The sequence below is a fragment of the Sardina pilchardus genome, chromosome 18, assembly GCF_963854185.1.
Source record: "Sardina pilchardus chromosome 18, fSarPil1.1, whole genome shotgun sequence".
Lineage (NCBI taxonomy): Eukaryota > Metazoa > Chordata > Actinopteri > Clupeiformes > Clupeidae > Sardina > Sardina pilchardus.
In genome coordinates, this window is record NC_085011.1 from 26113284 (window position 1) to 26138009 (window position 24726).

The 24726-nt window shown below is 44.1% G+C and overlaps 1 protein-coding gene across 1 annotated transcript; it reads left to right on the plus strand.

The window, feature by feature from the left end:
• LOC134063603 (probable E3 ubiquitin-protein ligase HERC4) lies at positions 1-24677 on the plus strand. The gene is made up of 19 exons (XM_062519197.1): positions 1-24; positions 2078-2164; positions 2278-2395; positions 2479-2586; positions 2673-2741; positions 4773-4999; positions 15819-15876; positions 16380-16601; positions 16922-17013; positions 17193-17323; positions 18163-18329; positions 18584-18693; positions 19064-19188; positions 19788-19847; positions 20174-20285; positions 20795-20984; positions 21117-21289; positions 22345-22452; positions 23079-24677. The coding sequence occupies exons 1-19, from the start codon at positions 7-9 to the stop codon at positions 23148-23150; spliced, it is 2247 nt and encodes a 748-aa protein (XP_062375181.1). The 5' UTR covers positions 1-6; the 3' UTR covers positions 23151-24677.
• Positions 24678-24726: the final 49 nt, after the last annotated feature.

Here is a 24726-nt window from a genome sequence, read left to right on the forward strand (position 1 = left end):
AGCAAAATGTCAGGAGCAAGACAGGCAAGTACATAACAATGAATCTATCCAATCTGACTCAGTAGATCTGACTTAGTTCATACCTACCAATATCAGTAGTTTTGATATAAGCTATGTCCTTTTTAGAAGCATCAACACAATGCTCTTTCCAGTGGTGAACGAAAGAGGCATTATAACAAAATATGGGCAAGGGTGTCAAGAGCGCACAAAAAGAAAAGCCGCGTGACACAGCCTCAATTCAGTGACACTGCATCAGTGGGAGAGCATTCCAGTGGCAGCCATTCACTTGGTTCACCTACGTCAGCAACACCATATTATGAGCTAGGACCTGCAACAGATGCAGAAAGTGAAGTGGTTGTGGAAGTGGTGGACACTACACTCAGGGAAGAGCTAGCAGAGTGGGCCTGCAAGTTTGGTGTCACTCACAGATCACTGGATGCTCTACTAAAGACTTTGCAAAGACACGGCCATGAGGAGCTCCCATGTACTGCCAGAGCTCTGTTGGGCACCAAAAGGAAGTTCCGGGTTGAAACAATAGGAGGTGTTGACAGCATCAAATACAACGTGGCTGACCAGCTCTCTCGACACCTACATAAATATGCCCCAGATATCACCGAAAATCTTCAAACAATGAGCATCTCCCTAAATGTTGACGGTTTGCCTCTTTTCAAGTCCTCAAACAAATCTCTCTGGCCAATTCTGTGTTCCATCAATTTAACACCCAAATGTATTTTCCCCCTCTCCCTCTCCCTCACTTCATCTAAACCAAAAGACATCACATTCATCGCTGAAATAGCAAGTGACCTATCACAAGTGCTGCAAAATGGAATACAATGGGAGGGCAGATCCCTGAAGGTGGAACTGTCGTGCATAACCTGTGATGCCCCTGCCAAGGCCATGGTGCGCTGTGTCAAGTTGTATTCAGGGTACTACGGCTGTGACAAATGTGATCAGAAGGGGATGTGGGCTGGGAGAATGCTGTATCCAGTAATAGAAAACCTTAACTTGAGGACTGATCAGTCGTTTCGGGAGTGTTGGCAGCCGGAACACCACCATGGAGAGAACCCGTCTCCTTTCTCCAGTCTGCCCATCGACATGGTGAAAGCATTCCCAGGGGACTATATGCACCAATGCTGCCTTGGGGTGATGAGGAAGCTGCTGCTGCTCTGGACAAGGGTGAGGACAGAAGTGAGAATGTCAAGAGCTCAAATTGCACAAGTAAACAATCGTCTCATAGCCCTGAGAAAGGTTATCCCTACCTGTTTTGCCCGCAGGCCAAGGAGCTTGGATGAGCTGGAACGCTGGAAAGCCACGGAGTTCAGACAATTCATGCTGTACACGGGAAAGGTTGTGCTGAGAGGTATTCTCCAGGAGAATCTTTTTGATCATTTCATGACCTTCAGCACAGCTATGTGCATTTTGGTGTCCCCTGAACTGGCTGTGTCACATACCAGCTATGCACACAATCTGCTGCAGTTCTTTGTTGACCGTGGAGGGATTCTGTACGGGCCACAATTCAAGGTGTACAATGTCCACTCCTTGTTGCATCTGGCAGCTGATGTGACATCTCTCGGGAGTCTTGACCACTTCAGTGCGTTCCCTTTTGAGAGCCATCTCCACCACATTAAAAACACGGTCAGATCGGGGAAAAACCCTCTGATGGAGATTGCCAACCGACTTGAGGAAACAATTCCAATGAAATTACCGCAAACAAGGCCAGAGAACATGGTTAAAGAAGGGGCAGTGTTCATACTGAGTCCTGAAGAATGCTGTGAGGTTGTTTCCCTTACAGACACTGCAGAGCCTGTCTTGTGTAGGGTTTACACCAACTTGCAGTCCTATTTGTTGACCCCCTGTGACTCCCGAATCTATGGAGCCTTTCGTGCCACGACCCGTGCATCAGAAATGAGGCTTCTACATCGGAGTCGTCTTGTGAAATTGGCATTCATCATCAAGGAACCTCATGGACATAGGGTTGTTGTTACGGTCCTTCACACCATCTGATGACCTAAAAACACACCACAAAAGAAAAACAAAAAAAAAAACACAAAATCCTTAAAATTCTATTGTCATACAGGACATGAAGCAGTTTGTTGTGCTTCACTTCAACGATGAGAATGAAGTGGAGGCAGCTCCCTCAAAGTGGCTGGAATGGGGTGATGGGGTAAGTTTCATTTTGTAACATTTTCCCCTTCATGTTATTTACTTCATGTAAGCCTTGACTAACGTGTTTTGTTATGTACTCACCTACAGTTGCATCTTCATTTTGTATTACAGGCAAATGATCTAGACTGCTACTGGCCTCCACATAATCCTGTTGGTCTGGCAAAAAAGAATGTCCTGCCGGACAAACAGCTGTGGACGAGGTACAGAGCAAGGATACTCTCACAAACAGGTATGTACACTAACGTTTAAAAGTGTGGTGTAATATGGCAGCCCTAGACAATCACATTTCATTGTGTTATTTTTTTTCTGCAGACACATATGCTATGGCCCGCCATAGGGCCCGAAAAGCCCAAGACACCTCGCAGCTGGAGGAGTCTGACCACGATTCCCGGCGGGTGGTGTTACCACAGAGGTTCAGAGGTCAGTTTATAATCATCATAAATGTTGTAGAAATACTGTAGCCTTGTGAGTTATTTACACATGTAAACCACATTCTATACCAACAGAGGATGGTGACGACCCTCGCATAAGAAAACCGAGCAAAAAACAGCAATGCAAGTACTCAAAAGAGCATGGTGCACAAGACAATGTTTTTTTTTCTGACTTGCTAAGTGTCTAATTTGCATTGTCAATGACATGCCATGGGGGGGGCATGTCATTGATAATGCAAACTTTCACTGTGTGCACTGCTTTACCATGACATGTTGTAGTTAACATCCTTTTTTTTCTCTCTCTTTGCAGTTAACTTGCATGACAATACATCAGAAGGTAACTAAATCTATCACAATGATATTACCAAAGATCCTTAATTACTGACAAGATAGAGCAACATAATGCATCTCAATGGAAGAAAAATTTGAACAGTTGCGTGTCGCAAAGACGTCATAGTGGGATATCGATCTCTGTCAGATTGGCAAGCAGTTCAGTTCGAATGTTAACAGGTCTGCTTAAAGGGGGATTTAGCCCCCCTCCCCTTTGCGAAGACAGAACGCGGAAAAGATCGAACGCTTGCGCCTCTCGCTCCGCTTTAACCCTCTCTGATATTACCCACACGATTCCTGTTTCACATGCAACTAATGTTCAATTGTTTCTTAACACAGATGATGATATCGCCCACCCTCACCGGAAGAGGTCGAGGCCCTTGGAGTTACCAAGGCCTCCACCATGTAAGTATGACGACAACATCAGAGAAAATCTCTCTACATGTTACATCTGACTTAGAACATTTGACTCCCAAATTGTCTTTGTTTCAAAGTTACTCCAAGTACCCCATATCACCTGTAACAGCAACATATATGACATCAATATTGTCAATAAACACTCAATAGGACATTCAGAATTACCAGTAGTTGGTGATGTGATCTTTTCTGCACTGTAGTACAATCCATGGTGGGTAAACAGAATGGTGACCAGCTTCCAAAAAGGAAACAGAAAAGAAAACATAAATGTAAGTACTCAACAGAACACGATGCAGAAGAGGACAAAGACTAATTTTGGAATGGCTGTGTGTTGTTTTTGCATTGTCAATGACATGTCATCATTATTGTTTGTATAGCACTCAATGGCGGAAAAAGTGCACACAGGCCTCAGACACCAGCATGTGAGTAATCACATTTGACTGAGTAGTCATGCACAATGGGTGGGGTCTTTTCCAACAACCAGTCCTAGTAATAGACCTCATCTTTATATATATAGCATGTACACTGCCTTACCATGACATGTTTCAGTTCACATCATTTTTTGTCTCTCTTTGCAGTTAATTTGCATGACAATTCATCAGAAGGTAACTAAAACTCACAATCACAAATCACAATGATATCACCCACATGATTCCTGTTTCAAATGCAACTAATGTTCCATTGTTTCTTAACACAGATGATGATATTGCCCACCCTCACCAGAAGAGGTCAAGGCCCTTGGAGTTACAAGAGGCTCCACCATGTGAGTATGACGATAACAACATCAGAGGAAATCTCTCTATATGTTACATCTGACCTAAAGAAAGTCACTCCCTAATTGTCTTTGTTTGACAGTTACTCCAAGTGTCCTACAGCCTCTGAGCATACCAGGTAACAGTAGCATATGCATATGACAGCAATGTTTCACATAAGTCCTCGATAGGACATTGTTTAGAATTAACAGTGGTTGGTCATGTCACTTGTTTCTCCTTTGTAGTAGAACCAATGGCAGGCTCAAGTGCCCAAACAAAAAGGCCAATCACAACGGAAGGTAAATCTGCAAAAATGTATTGCACAGTAGCCCAACTCCTTTTACATTGTCCTTGCGTGGCTGCTTCACCCTTATAATTTTTGACAATGACAAAAGTGGCTAAATTAAGCAATTAGTGAAGGGTAATTGTGTGATTTCACATGTAACACAAAGACACATTTCACATGTTAAACATCTATTAGTTGCTAGCAAAGCTGTTGAATAAAAGCACAAATGAGTGCTTTCATCACCTGGCCTTGTGCCTATGGCTGAATGGATATGGCTATACCCCCAGTGTTACTATTTGTTAAATTAGTGTTTCTTTCAATATGCAATGGAATGGTTATTTGTATGCATTCATTTGTAACCAACAGATTGTGATTACACATGCTTTACAGAGGTCGTTAAGCTGTTTGAGGGCCTACAGCGGAGGGTGATGATGAAGCTGGAGATGATGGAGGATAAACTCACCAGGGTGGTGAACCTTCTGAATGAATGTGGACGGGTGGGGCCAGTGGGCGTAGAGGAGGATCCCCTGGATATCTTCCAGCAGCCACTGGAGACAGTAGAGGGTTTGGACCAGTTGTGCCACCGTCTGCAGGAGGGCACTTTTAGAAAGAAGACAGTGAGCAGATTTTTTGTTTGTTTGCTTGTTTGTTGTTGACATTTCCTTACATGACATGATATTTATTCACATTACAGGTGTTTCCCATCTCACAAATGCTTTCATTTCTACAGATTCAATATCTAAGCTTGCAGGCTGGTGCCACTCTGGGGGAAGGTGTCCGGAGGATGCTGAGGAAAATTGGCACCAACTCCCTGTGGGCACAATTTTCCTATAAGGGGAGAAAGGGGAAAAAGGCCTTTCAGCCCCTCCTTATAAACGAGGCCATGATAAGTAAGTATTTCCAAGCACTACTGTACTTGTACTAATGCTGTATTTATGTACTCTACTGCACTATTATTTTTTCTCCACTTCTACTTCAGTGCATTTTTTGGATGAGTTTAGTACTTTTACTCTGGTACATTTCTTATGTATTGCATCGTTACTCGTTAGTGATGTGTCGGTCGCGAACGAATCAGTTCTGTCGAACGGGTCTTTAAAAAGAACGAACTGAACTGATTTGCCTTTCCACAGGTTTTAACAAAACTTGGCATGCTGATTTAGTTATATGCGAAACCCACATAATGTCAATGACGTTACAGACTAGCTTTAACCCTTAACAAAATGAAGAAATTTGTAATATAGTTTTTTTTGCTATTAAATTTGTTACACGCTAATCTCTGACAACTCGACTACCTTTCATTTTAGGTATCGCATGCTATTTATGCAAAATATAGAGCTGGAAAAGAGCTTTCAAATGACATAGGAAACATTTCTGTGTGACTTACAGTAAAGGAGATACAATCAGCCAAATGTGGTGCCCGCCCCATACAACTTTCTTAGTCTGAATCTCCCTTAATATGTATGCAAGAAATGTGCCTATTCATTTCTGTGGGTTTCTCATTTGACTAAATCAGCATGCCAGTTTCGTTAAAATCCGTGACGATGAGGTCCGAAAGTGTCCTGATTTGACACGGAATCACCCATGTGAAAAGTTTTAGATAGGCTTACCAGCTACGACGTGACTGAGTTATACAACACATAATTTCGAGCAATAAAAAAAAACACCAGAAAAACTAAGAAACAAACCTACAGTAGCCTATTTATTTCGAACATTTGCACACTAATAACGAAACAATGATCATTACCATATCTGTTACCATTGATGACCCTTCCTGAAATGTAGATGTAATGTCTTTCCAAATCTAAGCCCATTATATGCGGAAAGTTGCCTAGACTGCAACACGATAAAACCAATGGATGTAACAGCGCACTTCCAGACGCTGTGACCTCGTGCCAAATGTTTTTATTGGTTTATTACCTAGCCTAGCCTACAAGCAGGCGAGTTATGAAAAATTGAGTGTGAGGTATAATTAACTTCACGCAAAAAAAGATCTTCTTGGAATGAGATGGCTAGCTGTAGTAGCGTTTAGTCCACTGTCTTTAGCCTAATTTTACGGTGGTGTATTGCTGTCACACTAGAAATAAATAAAAGGCTCAGTATCAGGTAATTACGTGAAAGTTTCAAGTAATTACGTGAAAGTTTCTTGTTATAACAAGATCTTTTTCACGTTTTAACAAGATATGTTTCATGTTATTACATGAAATTATCACGTTATTTCGTGATAATGATATTTTCACGTTATAACGTGAAAATATCATGTTATTTCAAGATAAGATATTTTCACGTTTTTACAAGATATTTATCACGTTATTACATGATATTATCACGTTATTTCATGATAACGAAACTTCGAGACCAGGCTGGAGAGCCTATGGCTGGCATAGGCTGAATGAGAACAGGCTTGTCTGGCTGCTATTGCAGTGCTGCTTGATGAGTGTTTGCTTTTGAGGATGTGTGTAGGCTACAGCGTACATAGTCGCCATCTGACCAAGTAGCAGGAGCAGGGCTGTATATCGGCAGAGAGCCGTAGGCGGATATAGGTGAGCAGGAGTAGCCTGCTCACAGTCTGTGTATCGGCAGAGAGCCGCTAAGGAGGCGGACAGAGAGGTGCAGGAGTAGCCTGCTCACACAGCCTGATTCTGCTTCTTCTTCCCATCCACTTAACGCAACTTAACGCAAGAGGGAGAAAGGGCCTTGATACATTTGTGAATGTTTACGCAATTTGGGCGCTTTGGCTAGCTTGCATCTCAGGTCATCGTGGTAATTTTTAGGGCTGCGGGGAGAGGCCGCTGGGAGTGAAAAGTGAAGCGCTGCAGTCACACAGTGCAGGCTTTTTGAGATCACTTCATCACAGTAATCATCAGCACGGCCCAAAACGCCACACCGGGATTCTTCCCGACTCTCCCGATTGCCACTCCAAATACAGGTGCAGAATATTGTAATATTTGTTTCGTGGTCGGAGGAGGAGTCAAATCACACACAGACAGGGAGTCACGTTTTACAATTTACTTAAAGTTGACACACACACAACAAACCTTCCGAATGCACCCACCCTGCATTCATCCGCACACAACCCACCTAAAACAGCCCTCTCTATGGCGGAGTTATGCTAGGGGAAGGGACTGGCCATTAACCCGGCCTGGGGCTAACTATGCCCGCACACACACGCACAACACACACACACACACACACACACTCACACAGGCCTGTTAGTTCGTGGAGTCCCAGTTGCCACAGCTAGCCCACAGAGTTCAGGTAATCCACAGTAGCGATAGAGTCCACAAGTAGCCACAGTTAGCTCACAGAGTTCAGGTAATCCACAGTAGCGAGAGTCCACAAGTAGCCAAACGCTCCGGCTGGCCGCGCGACTCACACCAGCCCGAGCTCCCTCTCGCACGCCCCAACTCGCAACTCTTTATCCCTGATAATCATCCACAGTCGACACGCTGCAGGTGTAGGCTACCACTCCTCAATCAATCAGTCAATCATTCAATTTGTTCAGTGGGGGCACAGCTGTCGTAGCCAGTAAACTACAATATTCTGGACAATGCTCGGGTGTTTGCATTTATAACAATATCATCCACAAGTTTAATAACTGGAAAATCGCCATAAACCGAGTTTAACATAGAATTTGATTGACTCGTGAGCTAGTAACCAGCCTTTCTTGCCCCTCCTTCTGTTTAGTTTCATTATCATGAAATAACGTGATAATTTCAAGTAATAACGTGATACATATCTTGTAAAAACGTGAAAATATCATATCTTGAAATAACATGATATTTTCACGTTATAACGTGAAAATATCATTATCACGAAATAACGTGATAATTTCATGTAATAACATGAAACATATCTTGTTAAAACGTGAAAAAGATCTTGTTATAACAAGAAACTTTCACGTAATTACTTGAAACTTTCACGTAATTACCTGATACTGAGCCTTTTATTTATTTCTAGTGTGACAGCAATACACCACCGTATAATTTAAAGATGGCTCTTTCTTTTTTTTTTTTTTTAACCGACTAGCGACAACTTTGGTCGGTTAAGGTGGATACGGTCAACCATCGGTCAAACAGTCACCGGTTAACATCCCTACTAGCAACCATGTAAATGTTTAGATTATAGCGATTACAGACATTTCTAAAACTAACATCCAACTAATGATCTATGAACCTATGTAATTATTTCAAAACAGTGAATGGATACATACCAACGATGCTACTCTAGACATATGTAACAGAGGTCGTCTCTCCCCTCCCTTGATCACTCTGCGTTGTATGGCGCGAGCCAGGCGCATCACAGCTCCTGGACAGTTGCAATAGAGCGCACGACCAACAATTAAAGTTGCACGGTTTACAATGTACAGTTTACATACAAATATTCAAACAATTATACAATAACCTACATGGCATACCTGAGATATTGGGAAAACAAGAAATTAATCAGGCATGGAGCTAGCCAGGCGCATCACAGCTCCTGCTGCCAAACAGATCAAGTAAACCACCTGTCTCAGCTACTGCACGCTAACCAGCCTACTACACCTGCAGCCCGCTAACCGGCTGCAGCGATAGGACAAATATAAACGTTGCAAAGTGTGCACGGTCGGGACACATTAATATGCATGTCATCTCATGTCTCATATAAAATAAACATCACACTATGATAGGCGCATAACAGAAAATTGGAAAACAAAAGACAACGCACACATGAAACTTCAATAAGACACCTCTGCCTCAGGACAGTTGCAATAGAGATTATACAACTTAAAAATAAAGTATAATTAACTAAACTACAAAATAAACTATAGTTTTAACAGCTTATTTCAAAACATTGACCGTAACATGAATATACAGTTAAAAACACTTTTAACAAGCAGCGTACGCATCATCATCATCTTAATCATTACACAATTGTTAGTGTAGGCCTATTTCTTAATTTGGCATCTGGGGCATAATTTTGGGATGACAGGATGGCTGGACAAGTCATTTTAAGGTCTGCTTATGAAGGGGTTCTCTTGGTTCCATGGTTGTCATGTTTGCTTGACACCAGCTTGTGAAATAGTATTAGAACAATAGGTAATAGGTTTGGCTGCCCTTGTTTCATGTGTTACTATTCTAATATGTGTTGTTGTAATGTTGTCTATATTACAGAAGCATGCAATAAAGTCCACACTAAAACAAGGACCCGGCTCATAGAGGACTGCATTGCCGTTGCCTTGAAGCACGCCCCAGACCGTGTGCAGGGGCATAGGAAGGTACGTTTGTAACAGTTACTATCTAGCGGTAATTGTTCACTTAGCCCTGCAGGTCTTCGCGTTAACTTGTTTGCCTTTGAAACACAAGCCCTGCAATTCGACGTGGCCTCTAAGAACTAGCCTATAGATACTGTAACCTATGTGATGTTGACAAGCATGCTTTTCGGAACAACTTTCTTTCACAGCGTGAATATTCTTACCTTTTCAATGACTTCTGATCCATCTTTTTGAATTTGTGTAGAAGCCATGTGCAGGTCGCCAAGAGGCCCGCCACGAGGAGGAAGACGGGCAACAACAAGAGGAGGAGGAGGAGGAGGAGGAGGAGGTGGAGGACGACGACGATGATGACGACGACGTCACAGATATCGAGGCTGGGCGCCAGTCCAATTTCTCCTTCAGTTTATTTTGAATGTAGCTACAAATAAATATTGGGGGACAAACTACATCTGGACTGATTTCTTTAAGGCTAGCGAAATATTCTGGCTACGGTGTATTTGTAAGATAGCCTAGAGGTAAAATAAATAGGCTTAGCCTAACTGAAGTGCTATATAAGGCGGCTTAAAATGCCGTCAAAAGCACATATTCCTTTTGAATTTAAAGTCACACAATAACATTACGGTGACAACTAAAGGACGTCACCGTCACGTCGCCAGTAAGTCATTTGAACGTCCTACATTAACGTCACAGGGACAACAACAAGACGTCCCCTAAAAGTCTCTATAATGTCCTGGGGACGTGCTGTTGACGTCCCGAAAAAACGTCCGCGGGACGTAACGCGAACCCTACACATTTACGAGGAGGCGACGTTCGGCGGCGACCTGTAGGGGACGTCGCCGGGACTTTATTTTGTTTGCTGGGATGTTCATAATTTACAGCTCCAGGTTATACAATAACTGTATGGGTCTTCTTAAAACATTTGTTGAAGTTCTTACTTGACATGATCTTATGACCGTCTCTTCCAATAAACAACTCTTCAACTTTTCCTAACTTCCACATGTGTCTTGGGATTTTATCCTCTTGAATTAATACAATGTCTCCAACTTTGAATTGAGATGTATTAACATGTTTCACTGTATGTGCTGACCTTAATTGTAGTAGATATTCATTTCTCCAGCGTTTCCAAAACGATTCAATGATCCGCTGTCTGTATCTCCACCTTTTGGTCAATGCTTCGGCGTTCGCTCCTTGCACATCTGTCGGACTTGGCTGCGGGGGTAATGTTGTCAGTCTCTTTCCTACTAAAAAGTGTGCAGGGGTTAGAGGCAACAATTCTTCACTGTCTGGGTACAGATAGGTCAATGGACGTGAATTAATTACTGCTTCGACTTCAATGATAATTGTTTGCAGTTCTTCAAACGTCAGGCATGCTCTACCCAGTATTTTGCGAACACAGGTCTTCACAGTGCGTACCAATCGTTCCCAAAATCCTCCCCACCAGGCCGCTCTCTCAACGATGTATCTCCATGTTATTTGTTTTCCTGCGAACAAAACTTGCAAATCCTTGCTCTTCATTACTTGCCACATCTCTTTAAGATCTTTGTCAGCTCTTTTAAAAGTCTTCGCATTATCAGAATAAATTGTGCTACATATTCCTCTTCTAGCGATAAATCGCTTAAATGCCATTAAAAAAGCTTCTGTGGTCAAGTCTGAAACTAGTTCCAAATGCACAGCTCTTGTTACAGCACATGTAAATAAGGCTATGTATGTCTTCTTGTGATTAGGCTTGATATATAAGGGACCAGCAAAGTCAATACCCGTTACCTCAAATGGTTGAGCTTCTGTAATTCGTTATTTGGGTAGCGGAGCTTCGCGCTGTTGGCTCGGCTTGACTTTTGACTTGCGGCACACCAAACATCTCAACACCACCTTCTTGCACAGTTGACGTCCGCGTAAAATCCAGCTTGTTTCTCTTACTTGCGTAAGCGTGTCTCTTACTCCAGAATGCAGTACCTCTTCGTGCGCTTTTCTCACACTCAATTCTGAGAATCTGTGGTTAGTTGGAAGAATCCATGGGTGTTTCACCTCATGCGGCAAGGCGCTCTTCTGCTAGCGTCCTCCAACTCGCAAGATTCCTGCATCGTCAAGAAAGGGGTTAAGATTTAACAGTTTAGATGTTCGTGTACGTTCCTTTCCAGCACGCAAGTTTTCCATATCTGCAGGGAAGCTTTGATTTTGCGTGTTTAAAATCCAATATAATTGAGCATTTCTTATTTCTTCTGCACTCAATTCTCCGTTCAACTTTTCTGCATGTCTCGCATTATGAATGAATCTTTTAATCCATGAAGTTATTCTCAATACCTTTTGCAAATCACTATACTTGTTCAAATCAAACAATGGTTCTTCAATGTCGTTTTCGTTTACCTTGTTTGCTGTGACTTGATTTTGAGAAATACCTTCAGCGATCTCCGTTGGTTCTGTTGACTCCATTTCCAGCTCCGGCGCTTCGAGCTCATGTAGCCACTGCGGCCCTTGCCACCATAGGTCGGCTTCAATCATGGAATCTACAGATATCCCTCTTGTACCGAGATCTGCTGGGTTGTCCTGGCCTTTACAATGTTTCCAATTTTCTGGCATTGTCAACTTTTGGATTTCTGACACACGGTTGGCTACAAATGGTTTCCATTCTTTTGCGTTGCTCTTTATCCAATGTAGCGTTATCATGGAATCCGTCCAAAGTTTCAGATTGCTTTTATCCAACTTCAAATGTGTGACGACATACGTTCCTAGTCTTGCTCCAATCACTGCTCCTAAGAGCTCAAGTCTGGGTAAAGTAGTTGGCTTTAATGGGGCTACTCTTGTTTTTGCTGCGATTAAACTACTGCTGCAATAACCGTCTGCATTGGCTATGCGCATATACGCTGCTGCGCAATATGCATTTGGACTAGCATCGCAGAACACATGCACTTCCTTAACTTGAATGGGCTCACCTTCTGGCAGTGAATCATATCTTCGTTGCACAGATAGCTGTTGTAAAGTTGGTATCTCTGTACACCACTGTTCCCATTTTTCACTCAGATCTTCTGGAAGTTCTTCATCCCACTCGATTCCTCTTTGCCATAACTCCTGAAAAAGGCATTTTATCCTGATAGTGAATGGGGATAAAAATCCGATTGGATCAAACAGTCTAGCAGCTGATTGTAACACTCCACGTTTTGAATTGACTTTCTTTGCCAAAAACTGTACCAAGTCGTCCACTTCAAATGTAAATTCATCATTGTCTGTTTTCCATGTGATTCCAAGCACTTTCAATGTTGATTGGCCTTTGATTTCTGCTTTTTCTATGAACTCTGTATGCAGCCATTTTTCTTGCAATTCTTTTGCGTTCGTTTTCCACTTGCAAAGCACCATTCCGGCGGTAGACATGATTTCTTTCGCTTTTAGCGCTAGGTTTTCCGCTGATTTCACATCTGCAGCTCCAGTAATCAAATCATCAACATAAAGACTTTCTCTCATAATGTTGACCACTTCTGGATAGATGGTTTCGTACCTCTCAAGATGATGTCTGATTGTCGCTGCCAGCAGAAAAGGGCTTGATGTCACTCCGAATGGGACTCGAGTCATTCTCAAGGTTATGAGATTGGCTTCTTCACTGCTACCTGGCTTGTCTTTAGTCCATAAAAATCTCAAAGCATCTCGATCTTGTTCATTTAACGAAATTTGTAAAAATGCCTTGGTAATATCTGCCATCCGTGCCACTTTGTGTTCACGGAATCTTAAAAGTATACTCAAAAGTTCAGGATTCAGATTTGGGCCTGCGAATAGACATTGATTTAGAGATGGACTATTATTCTCATGAGAAGACGCATCAAACACTACACGCACTTTGGTTGTAGCTCTGTCTTCCTTCACCACAGCATGATGGGGCATATAGTAAATAGGACTTACTGTGTTGGCTGAATTTTCACTGGTCACTTCTTCAATTATTCCTTCCCGCAAGTAGTCTTGCAATCACTGCGTCATACCTCTCATAAAGAGACGGTTCCTTGCTAAATTTCTTGGTCAGATTGGTGAATCTGCGTTTAGCTACAGTCCAATTTGATGCCAATTCACAGTGATTTTCCTTCCAAGGCAAACACACCTCGTACCTGCCTCCCTTATTGATCACTGTTCTTTTAAACTTCTGAATGGCCTCGTTTTCAATGACACGTGATTCCTTTTCTGGGTATATTCCTATGGACTCAGTTTCCCAAAAACAGCGCAGCTGATTGGATAGTGAAACGTCTTCGGCTACACTGACATGTAGCACGTCAATGTCCACAGGTTCTGTAGTGACTTTCAGCACTGTCGCTGTCCCTTGTAGCAACCATCCAAACTTGCTTTCTATTGCTACCAGCGAGTCACTTAAGCGCTCCATTTGTCCAGTCACAATTTTCCAGTAGTAATCCCCTCCTATGAGAATTCCAAGCTCCTCGTTCTCCATGCCTCGAATAGGCACGTCCGCCACTTGACGTCCTTTTTCTTCCAGTATCTTTCGGATGTTCTGATCTGCAATTTGCAATTTAGAAGTACAAACATGCGGGGTTTCTAGCAACTCTAGAACGACATTTTGTTCTGTTTTAATATTTCTCAGTCGTACTTGAACCTTTCTGCATTTGATCAATTTTGAAGTTGCTGATGCAAATGTGTGCAGATTGAGTGTTTCTTCACCAATAACTGGCAGATTTAGTGCCCTTGATAGATTCTCCTGTATGAAACTTCTTTGACTTCCTCCATCCAGTAGACATCTGACAAGCTGGTCTTGCATTGGCGTTTCAATCCAGACTATTGCTGTCTGCAAGAATGTCGTGCCACTTTGATTTGACTGTACTGGGGATACTGACACTACTGTATCTGATGAGCCTACTTCAGGTGTATGTGAAGTTACAGTGCTTAAGGCATGTTGAAAGCAAACAGTTTTGTGATGTCTTCTGCCGCAACCTTCGCATTGTATTCCTTGCGCTCTACAGTTGCACGCGATATGTTTCGCACCTAGGCATACAAAACATCGGCCTTGTTTGCGCAGTTTTTCTCTCCTTGCTTCAACACTGTGCACATTGCATTCTCTTGACTTATGAGTTTTTTCGTTGCAGAATAAACAGTGTGATTCTTCTCTAGCGGACACATGAAATGTAGCTGATGTTGGAGCATAACTCTTTCTTCTCTCAAACACTCTTTTATCGCGGTCTCGTAAGGAGTCCTTTTCTAACACAGGGCCCGTTTGTCGCTGGGCTACACAGGCAGTTCGCTCTCGACTAACAACTTCCTTTTGTAAGAAATCCATTAAGTCCTTTACATTCAGAGCTTCTTCTTCTTGCAGTTGTTTCGTGAATTCGAGGGTTATTTCTTCAGGAATCATTTTCATCAATATAGGGCAGAGTAAACAGCCGTAGGCATCTGATACCACTCCCATTGCGTCTAAGCTACGTACTTGAACTTCGCATTCATCGTATAAGTTGCGTAGCGCTACAATGTCTGTTGCCTTTCTAACTGGAGTCAAATTGAGCAATTTGTTCATGTGCGCATTAATAACCAAATCTTTTCTTCCAAATCTTTTCAGCAGCATTTTGATTGCATGATCATAATTTGCTTCGGTCAATGATAAGCCTGCTACAACTTTCGCTGCATTACCAGTAAGAAATGATTTTAGATAATTAAACTTATCAACTTTTCTTAAATGCTCGTTGTCATGAATTGCACTCGTAAACTGGCTCCAAAAGTTTTGCCACTTACTTATGTCTCCACTGAAGTGTTCAATCGACAGCTTTGGTAGTTTCATCACTGGAATTCTATTCCTCTGGTTTGTCGTCTGCGAAGATGTATCGCTTTCACCATCTCTGATTTTGTCCAAAAACGTCTTTGTGCGCAGATAAGCAATTTTTATTTCATCCACGTATTGCATGGCTCCATTTACCTCATCTTCCAACTCATCCGTTGGCGTATTTCTCTCTATTTCTAGATCCAATTCTTGCAGTGAACTTTCTCTGTGACTTAAGAGTCTCTGGATTTGGCTCTTCTTTCCGTAATTCTTCGGCAATTCTATTAACTAACTTTGTCACTGCTGTTCTAATTGTTCCTCGCACTTTCTTCAATCTTGGAAGCTTATCCATTGTTCTCTTCTTCGGTGCTCACCTGTCCACACCTGTAGTCACTCAGGTAATCCACGTCTCAGGTAGGGAATCTTCTTCTCGTCTTTTTCCCTCCAGATCCTTCTTCTCCCTCTGCTCCCGGGTTTCGGCACCAAAAATGTGGTGGATTTATCAGGTCAGACAGGAAATTTCTCTTCATAGAATTTATTGAAGTTTCACAAGTTCGTTAGAGAACAATTGTTATAGTCCATTTTGAACAAGGCGCTGAAGGCGTGACGTTTGTCTCGTGCTGAGTATGAGCAGTCTCACACACCGCTGTCTCAAGCACTTTCGCCCATTTGCGCAGGTCCGCTCAGAGAGGTCAGAGGAGTCAGAGAGTGACGCGCAGGTTGGAGGCCGCTTTTATGCGCAGCTTGGGTTGCCGGGAATTGCAGTCCTGCGCGACGTCTATCAGGCAATTAGTGTCCGGGCCTGCTTAAAGCGACAACACAGTAAAAAGACACAACAGGCCCTGTGCTTGTGTGCCCCTCTCTCCTGTTGTAGCCTAATGCTAAGGCCCTGTGCTTGTGTGCCCCTCTCTCCTGTTGTAGCCTAATGCTCAGGCCCTGTGCTTGTGTGCCCCTCTCTCCTGTTGTAGCCTAATGCTCAGGCCCTGTGCTTGTGTGCCCCTCTCTCCAGGAGGCCAGGTCTTCTCCTGGGGCCAGAACAAGTATGGGCAGCTGGGCCTGGGAATGGTGGGGGCATCCACCTCGTCCCCCCAGGTCATCCAGTCCCTGCTGGGGATCCCCTTCTCCCAGGTCGCCGCCGGAGGGGCGCATAGTTTCGCCCTCACATTCTCCGGGGGCGTATTCGGATGGGGCCGCAACAAGTTCGGGCAACTCGGACTGAATGACAGCAACGGTGAGAGGGACAGGTCATGCAGACTCCTCTGGCCAGATGGATGCTAACTAACTCACAGTGGTGTTTTATCTGGGTTCATTTCCACATGACCATGAAGAATGAAAATTAATATAAAAGCCCATGAGTCCAATTGAAGAACTGGATAGTTGAAGAACGTCACTATGTTTTTTGTTATTGTTATTAGTGTAGTTATTATGTGAATAGTAATAATGATATGAATGGAATGTTTGACTCACTACACAAGCAGCCCATTGGTCTAGCAGAGTGTCATTCTCTTCATAGTTACTCTTCCCTCCTCTCCCTCTGTGCCCTCCTTTCAGACCGGCATTTTCCAGTTCTCCTAAAGACACTGCGGTCCCAGAGAGTTGTGTACATCTGCTGCGGAGAGGACCACACTGCTGCACTTACAAAGGTGACCCCCACTGTCTCTCTCTTTCTCTTTGTCACACACACACACACACACACACACACACACACACACACACACACACAGACCGTCATCTGCTCACACACAAGCACATTACCCCCCCCCCCCCAAGTGACTGTCCTGTGTTGACTCACTGGCTTTGTGTGTGTGTGATGTTTTTGCAGGAGGGAGGAGTGTTCACGTTTGGAGCAGGAGGGTATGGGCAGCTAGGCCACAACAGCACTAACCACGAGATCAATCCCCGCAAGGTGTTCGAGCTCATGGGAAACATAGTCACGCAAATCGCCTGTGGCAGGTTAGCAAAGAATGTACCATTTTCGTTTTTTCAATGTACCTCAATTGTTTTTTGCTTTTTTTAAAAGCTTAAAGTTTGGATACCAGTGTATTTGTTGTGCATTGCATAGATGTAGAAGAATGGCAATAGACAAATGCTTGTACCAACGTCATCACGGCATGAAACCCAGCATTCCAATGCCAATGCTGTAATAATAGGGTCCACTATGAGAATGAAATCAACACATTTGAATCCACAATTGCTCCTTGGGCGACTTGCTACAATACATGTTTTTCTTCTTCCGCTGGCTGTGATTATCGATTGATTAGCAGGCTTGAGAAGGTCAGCAGGTGGGGGAAAGGGGGGGGGGGGGGTCGCCCCCCGTGTTTACTCACTGTACTTATTCATTTGGCTGAGACTGAAGCTTTGCTGCTTGGCCAGACTGGGGCACAGTCACTACCAACTACTGTCACTGATTAAGATAGAGTTCATCGTAAAGGTCAAACGTAATGCTCATAGCTAAGGATAATTCATAGCAAAGATGATGCACCTAACATGCTCACACCTCTACCCAAGGTACGCGCAGAGATGCACATCCATTACCCTGTCCCATTACTTTAACATTAAGGGGAGAGTGAGTGAGGAGGACATTTTTACTTTTTTTTTTTACATTTTTTATTGCAACTTAAATGGGGTTCATATGAGAGAGATGTATCATGAGGTTTGTTTGAATGATGCCTGTCTTATCATTTTGAGTGGAGTGGCAGGAGTCAATGTAATGGAGTTCAATCTTTAATTAGACCTGACTGAGGTGTGGTCTGTACTGAGGTGGCATATCTGTGTGTATGTTTCATGTGAAGGCAGCACACACTGGCCTTCATCTCCACCTCAGGGAAGATCAACTCCTTCGGGCTGGGCGGCAATGGGCAGCTGGGCACACGCTCCACCTGCAACAGGAAGAGCCCTGCATTGGTCAAGGGCCCCTGGAGGGCCCTCAACAACCCGGAGCCGGACGACATGCCCTCCGGTTAGGTTGGCTTTAGGTCCATAATGGGACATACACAGACAGATGCCAGGCATCACATGCCAGTAATTCAAGACTGACATCAGTTATCCCACAGTATATTGAAATGTTATGGTCCTCCTGATCGTCACCAGTGGGGCACGCTCGACCACACACACAGCTTTTGAATTGCTTTTGTCATGAAGATGCCTTTACCATCCATAGAACACAACAGGCAGGAGATCCTGGTCCTCGTGGTGTGCTCTCCCTTATTTCAGACTCCGAGCAGGGCTACTACGTGAGGCGAATCTTTGCCGGAGGGGACCAGAGCTTTGCCCACTTTAGTACAGACCAGGTGCGTCCCTGGTGGAGAGCGCATGACAATCAGGTGAAAGGATGAATTAACTCCCGACCCCAATCAGCTCCCCCTCTCCGGCCCACAGCTGTCCAGTGCAGAGGTGTACGAGTCTGACTTGAGATAGTAAAAGTCCCGCCAGGTATTGCTTCTACCTGTGAACGTATTACAGGTGATGTGAGCCAATTAGCAAATCTGCCTGCCTAATATGAGGAGTTGTGCTAATTCAGAATCATCTCATTTAATGAACGGTTGGAAGAAATATGTGGTGGGACTTTTACTTTCTGAAGTTGGACTTTTACACCTCTGTGTGTGTGTGTGTGTGTGTGTGTGTGTGTGAATGTGTGTCTGTGTGCTTGTGTGCTGATATAACAGACCTCCTCTCCTCTCTCCTCTCGTCTAGAATGACCTTGCCCCTGTTGATTTCCGAGTGCCTGATCCTCGAGGTCACATCCACACGCTGAGTGCTGACCTCATTCAGAAATGGCTGAGTCACGCTCATGGACGACTGCCGCCCGAAATCTCAAAGTAAGTTGGCGTCTGTGGTAGGGCTGTCATCGAATAGTTGACTATTAAAATCACTAGTCAGTGCTTTAGGCAGCAGTCAACTAGCCATGGACAAAATGGCTTACGGCTAAGCAAGCTAGACATTTTGTTTATGGGAGTACATGAAGACCTGTTCCACAGTGACATGTATTGTAAGTTGTGTACAGCTGTGTTGAAGTGCTGTAGGAACATGTCTGCTAAGGGTAACCATCTAAAAATGCTGCCAGCTAGCTAACACTAGCAGTAATATTAGCACCAGCACTGTCCTGTGCGTGAAAATAGTCGACTCGTCGACAACTCTTATGAAGAACTATAATAGTCAACAAGTAAAAATCATTAGTCATGAAACCCCTAGTAGCTTGCTGGTGCAAGTGCCATAGAGTTCCAGTGTGGAATTTGCCATGACATTGTTAAGACGTCACGGAAGTCATTCCCAAAGTTGCTTCATGAAACCTCTTCTGAGATCTCTGTGACATCTTTCAAAATTCTACACTATAAATAAAGTATAAAGCCAACAGTTTGAAGTGCCTTATGAGAATGGAGATCATTCTCACTAATTGTCTTTTTGGTGTTCCTCATAGTGAGATTGATGTTGTGTTCTCCTCAGCGAGTTGCCTCAATGGGAGCTTCTTGTCAACAAGGTGACGTATAATTCTGTCATTTATTCATTGTGAATCACGTCTTGTACTGAAGGGATCCAGGAATTAAAGGCTGAAAAAGCATGGTCTCAGGGGACAGCCTTGTACCTTGCCTGACTGTTGATGGTGATGCTAGTAATGCTAGTTTTGTACACGTTGACCGCAAGGCGTAACCGAAAGCAATATGCATATTGCTGGAACTGAGGAGATGATTCAAAAGCTTCAGACTTTTTCTAGTAGCCAACATATTACCTACGCAACAGATGACAGTTTCTCCATTTTTCTGAGCAGTCTGATAACTAGATTGGTATGTTGATTTATGTTCACAGTCACCCAGACCACTACAACACCAGCAGCAAGTGCTCAGGGGTGGATATGAACACCGCTCGCATACTTTTGCACAGAGTGGTTCAACCAGACTATCCACAGATCTCACAGTTGGTGAGTTGGTGTAGTAGTGTATTGGAGAGGCACCTGTTGTCTGTATATATCTCATCTGCAGTTTCTCAAATATATCTCCTACAATGTTTGTATGTCACCATGGAAACAGACAATATGTGACTTCCTCATGCACAACAGACTTGACCTTGACCTTGTAGTACAGTAAATACAGTAAATGAACAGAAATCCTTTCAAGTCTGCCTAAGAGCTCAAACAGTAATCCAGGAGATCAGTTTAGGACTCTCTGTTAGCACAAATGAGATTAACATCAACAGTCACCTCTCAGTCCTACGTATGGAATTGCAATCCCTCTAAGATGAACAGGTTCTACTCTCCTGATGCCAACATAGCCGCAATATACGTAATGTTTGCGATGACACTCTCATTTTTGCATCAGGCTGTTGTGAACATTGGACCGTTTGTCAGTTTTTGAGAGTTAAGCTCATTGGCTTTTGCTCTGAGAGTTGTCTGATAATCAGTGGGTGCTGGATGTGTGTCTCCACCTCCAGGCGTGTGCGAGTCTGGAGAAGACCCTGCTCCCCAGACTCACGTCCTCTCCCCCAGACATCGAGGCCCTGCGTCTGTACCTCACGCTGCCCGAGTGCTCCCTGCTCCACAACCCCAGCAACTACGCCTCGCTCACCATTCCCCTGGCCAGTGCCACCGTCGGCCTGAAGGAGGCCGCCCACACGGTTCTCTGTGAGTGACCCTTCCCCGCCCCTCCCCACCCCCACCCTGGCCTCCCTGCCCTTTCCTCTACGCCCCAATGGAGCCTAGGCATGCTTGTCTGATGCCAACCTCTGGCAATGCTCTCTTTCTTCCCTCCCACAGGTAACTGGTGGTCGCGGCTGGAGCCTTCCATGTTCCAGCGCAGGGTGGAGCTCTACAAGGAGGTGGTGCTGTACCTGTTGCGCATGCAGAAGGTGGGGGTGCCGCCGTCTGAGCTGAAGATGCTCACCTGCTTCCTGCACCATTCGCTCAAGCTCCTGGGCCTTCTACACGCCGTGAGTACCTCAGCACAGAGCTGCAGTTAGACATGCCACTCACAACCTCTCATCGCAACTAAAGTAGGGTTCAGATTCAGATCAAAGATTCCCAACGAGACGCGATGTTCTAAAACCTTGCAACTGCGACTAAACATGATGAATTCTCTGCGACGGCTTGCGACTACGAACTACTTTGTTCTAGAGCTTTGAATGCCTAAAGGCTGAGATTCTCTTGATGCTTTGGTCATTGCACGTGCCAGTTGTGAGGTCACAGGAGTGCCAAATCCCTACTTGCGCATGCCCATAGCGACACTAGTTGCCTCCTGAACAGAAGTGTCGCCTCTGTGGAACCAACCAGCTTCACACAGTAGAAGGAGAAAAGTGAGCAATAGCAGAGCTGTCAGCAGCATTGTTGTCAATGACCGTAGCGTCTGAGATAACGATCCAGTGGGCCGAGACAGTCATTGTAACCTGGAACCAAAATGCAAAAACAAATATATATTTATATTTTGCCCTGTTAATATGGCTTGAAAATTCCCCTCCCCCAAAGTGGGGAACGACAGAAAAAGTTTGAGCAGCACTGCTGTGCTGTAGAGTCACACCTGCTCCCTGATTTGGGCCTCTACCACGTCTGTCCCGAGGGATCAATGTCCTTTTGACATCACACTGGCCCACTCAAGGCAGGGAATGCCGACTGTAAATAGAATAGAATAGAATAGAATATATACTATTTTGATCCCGAGAGGGAAATTCGTTTCTCTGCATTTAACCCAATTTAACGGAATTAGTGAACACACACAGCACACAGTGAACACACAGTGAGGTGAATCACACACTAACCCAGAGCAGTGAGCTGCCTGCCCAACCAGCGGTGCTCGGGGAGCAGTGAGGGGTTAGGTGCCTTGCTCAAGGGCACTTCAGCCGTGGACTGGTTGGGGATCGAACCGGCAACCCTCCAGTTACAAGCCCCAAGCCCTAACCAGTAGGCCATGGCTGCCCCAAATAGGCCTCCTGCAGATATGTTTTCAAAAATGTTGCCTGTGGTACCGCACTCAAGTCATGATTTGTCACAGGTCAACGAGGCAGCTGGACAAATCATCCAGTATGACAAATTCTACATCCACGAACTGGACGAGCTGATCGACATCCGAAACGACTACATCAACTGGATCCAGCAACAGGTCTACTCCTCTGTGGGTTTTCAATAAGACAGCTATTAAGTCATCAGCTTTATAGGCCTACATGAACCATTTAGCATGTTGGACAGATGCTATTTACAAAAAAATGATGTACAGTTTGTGATTGTTAACACAGCAGTTACATACAGTATCAGTCTTTACAAGCCTACAGTATGTGGGAAAAGATACCATAGATTTCAGATTCTTTCTTTAGCTTTTGCTTTTCAGCCAAACCAAACAATCTCAGAGTAATGGAAAATGTCACCTAGAAAATGACAATTTGACAAATAAAACGAAGGTTATGCATATAACCACGGTTCTATGAATTTCGGATGACCGCCAGAGGCGGTGCTTTCAGCACCTGGATGTTCATCACATGCATTTGCAGTTTGAGTGTCTATACCAACAAAGTCGCTAGCGACAGGGGTGACGTACCCCCCACGTGGGTACTTAAGGTACGCTCGCCCCGGAAATGATCTCTTAGCAGTCTTCTCGGCCCCATTCCGAGTGACAGCCAAGCTCTGGCGGTCATCCGAAATTCATAGAACCGTGGTTATATGCATAACCTTCGTTCTATGATGTTTTCTGTGTCTGAGACCCTTGGTGTGTGTGTGTGTGTGTGTGTGCAGGTGTTTGCTGCTCTGATGAAGGATGGGAGCAGTGTGGCAGACCGCAACAACAGCCCAGCCCTGAGGAGCTGAAGGCTTCAGTCTCTTTCTCTCTCTCTCTCTCACACACACACACACACACACACACACACACACACACACCCCTGAGCGAGCAGGAGGAGACTAGTGGAGACTGGAGTCTTCTGGCACCTTCTTCAGTATTTCAAAAGGTTTCAGTCCTGTGTGTGTGTGTGTCTTTGTATGTGCACATGTGTGTGAGGGAGAGCAGGACAGACGGCGAGAAAGAGAACGTGTGTGTGTGTGTGTGTGTGTGTGTGTGTGTGTGTGTGTGTGTGTGTGTGTGTGTGTGTGTGTGTGTGTGTGTGTGTGTGTGTGTGTGTGTGTGTGTGTGTGTGTGTGTGTGTGTGTGTGTCTGTGTGTGTGTGTGTGTGTGACCCAGGTAGCATTTGGGTGTGGTGGCCCCTGGAGCTCTGAGCCTTAAACCCCAGCCTGGCGCGTGCTCAGAAGACGTCCTTTGTGCCAGGAGCAGAGACCGCTGTGGGACCCACGCCACACGACATGTGCCACTAGGCTCTCTACACACGCACAGGGGCACTGCATGCAGGCACACAGACAGAGAGACAGACAGACACACACACACACACACACACACACACAGAGAAACACACTCCATTCACACCCAACCCATTAGGGTTCAGTGCCAATGTTTGTGCTTCGTAAAGCAAGTCTGAGCTTGTTATTAGACGCAGCACTGCTATACATTGCTTTTGTGTCTGTGTGTAAGACCTCTGCTCTGTCCTGTGTATGCGTTGTGTGAATTGAGGAAGTGAGTGTGTGTATGTGCGTGCGTGCGCGCGCTTTGGTTGTTCTTGAGGAACAGCTATATAAACGAGGCTGCTATTTTAGGCCTTCTCCCCCCCCTTTCTTGGACACTCCAAAGTTTGAGCAAACTCATGAGTTTGAAGACATTACAGAAAAAGTGCAATAGTGCGGCCTAGACGCCCAGAGAGTGCTGGCCAGACCTTGCTACGGTCAGTCCAGCTGCATAACTGACCTGTCGTCACTTGCATCCATGACGTGATGGCACTGTGAGTAGCAGAGAGACCTACGTTATGCATTCAGTCAGTTGTCTCCAGTTATTTCCAAACCAGGACTGTTTTTGTTTGTTTGTTTGTTTGTTTGTTTTTGTTTGTTTTGAACGTATGGCCAGCGTGTCTGTTTAGATTATTTCTGTTAAACCTTTTATTTATAGTTGTATAATTCTTTTTTTGTATTTTAATTTAAGCCTGAATCATTTAGCCAGTTTTTTTTTCTACATCTTTTGTTTTAATTTCAAAATTCACTACTGTACAGTTTTCTTACATTCTACTGGTAATGTATATGTATATATACATATATAACAATATATATGTGTATATATATGTATATATACATATATAAAAATTGTGAAATGAATTCTTAGGCTACTTGTCTAAATGTGTAAATATATCTCAATAACAAGGTACTGTTGCACGCGTGTTCATTTTTGTACCTTTTTAAAACCAACAGAGTAATCAGACATAAACATTTTGTTTACACTCATCCTAATGGAAATAAAAATCTTATGTGCTATACATTTTGAATGATATTACCGGATATGATTGATATT

Coding starts and splice junctions, on each gene's coding strand:
- LOC134063603 (XM_062519197.1), top strand. Junction 2,742..4,772: donor CAAGTACTCAAAAGAGCATG/GTGCACAAGACA, acceptor CATGCTTTACAG/AGGTCGTTAAGCTGTTTGAG. Junction 15,877..16,379: donor AAATGTGGTGGATTTATCAG/GTCAGACAGGAA, acceptor CCCTCTCTCCAG/GAGGCCAGGTCTTCTCCTGG.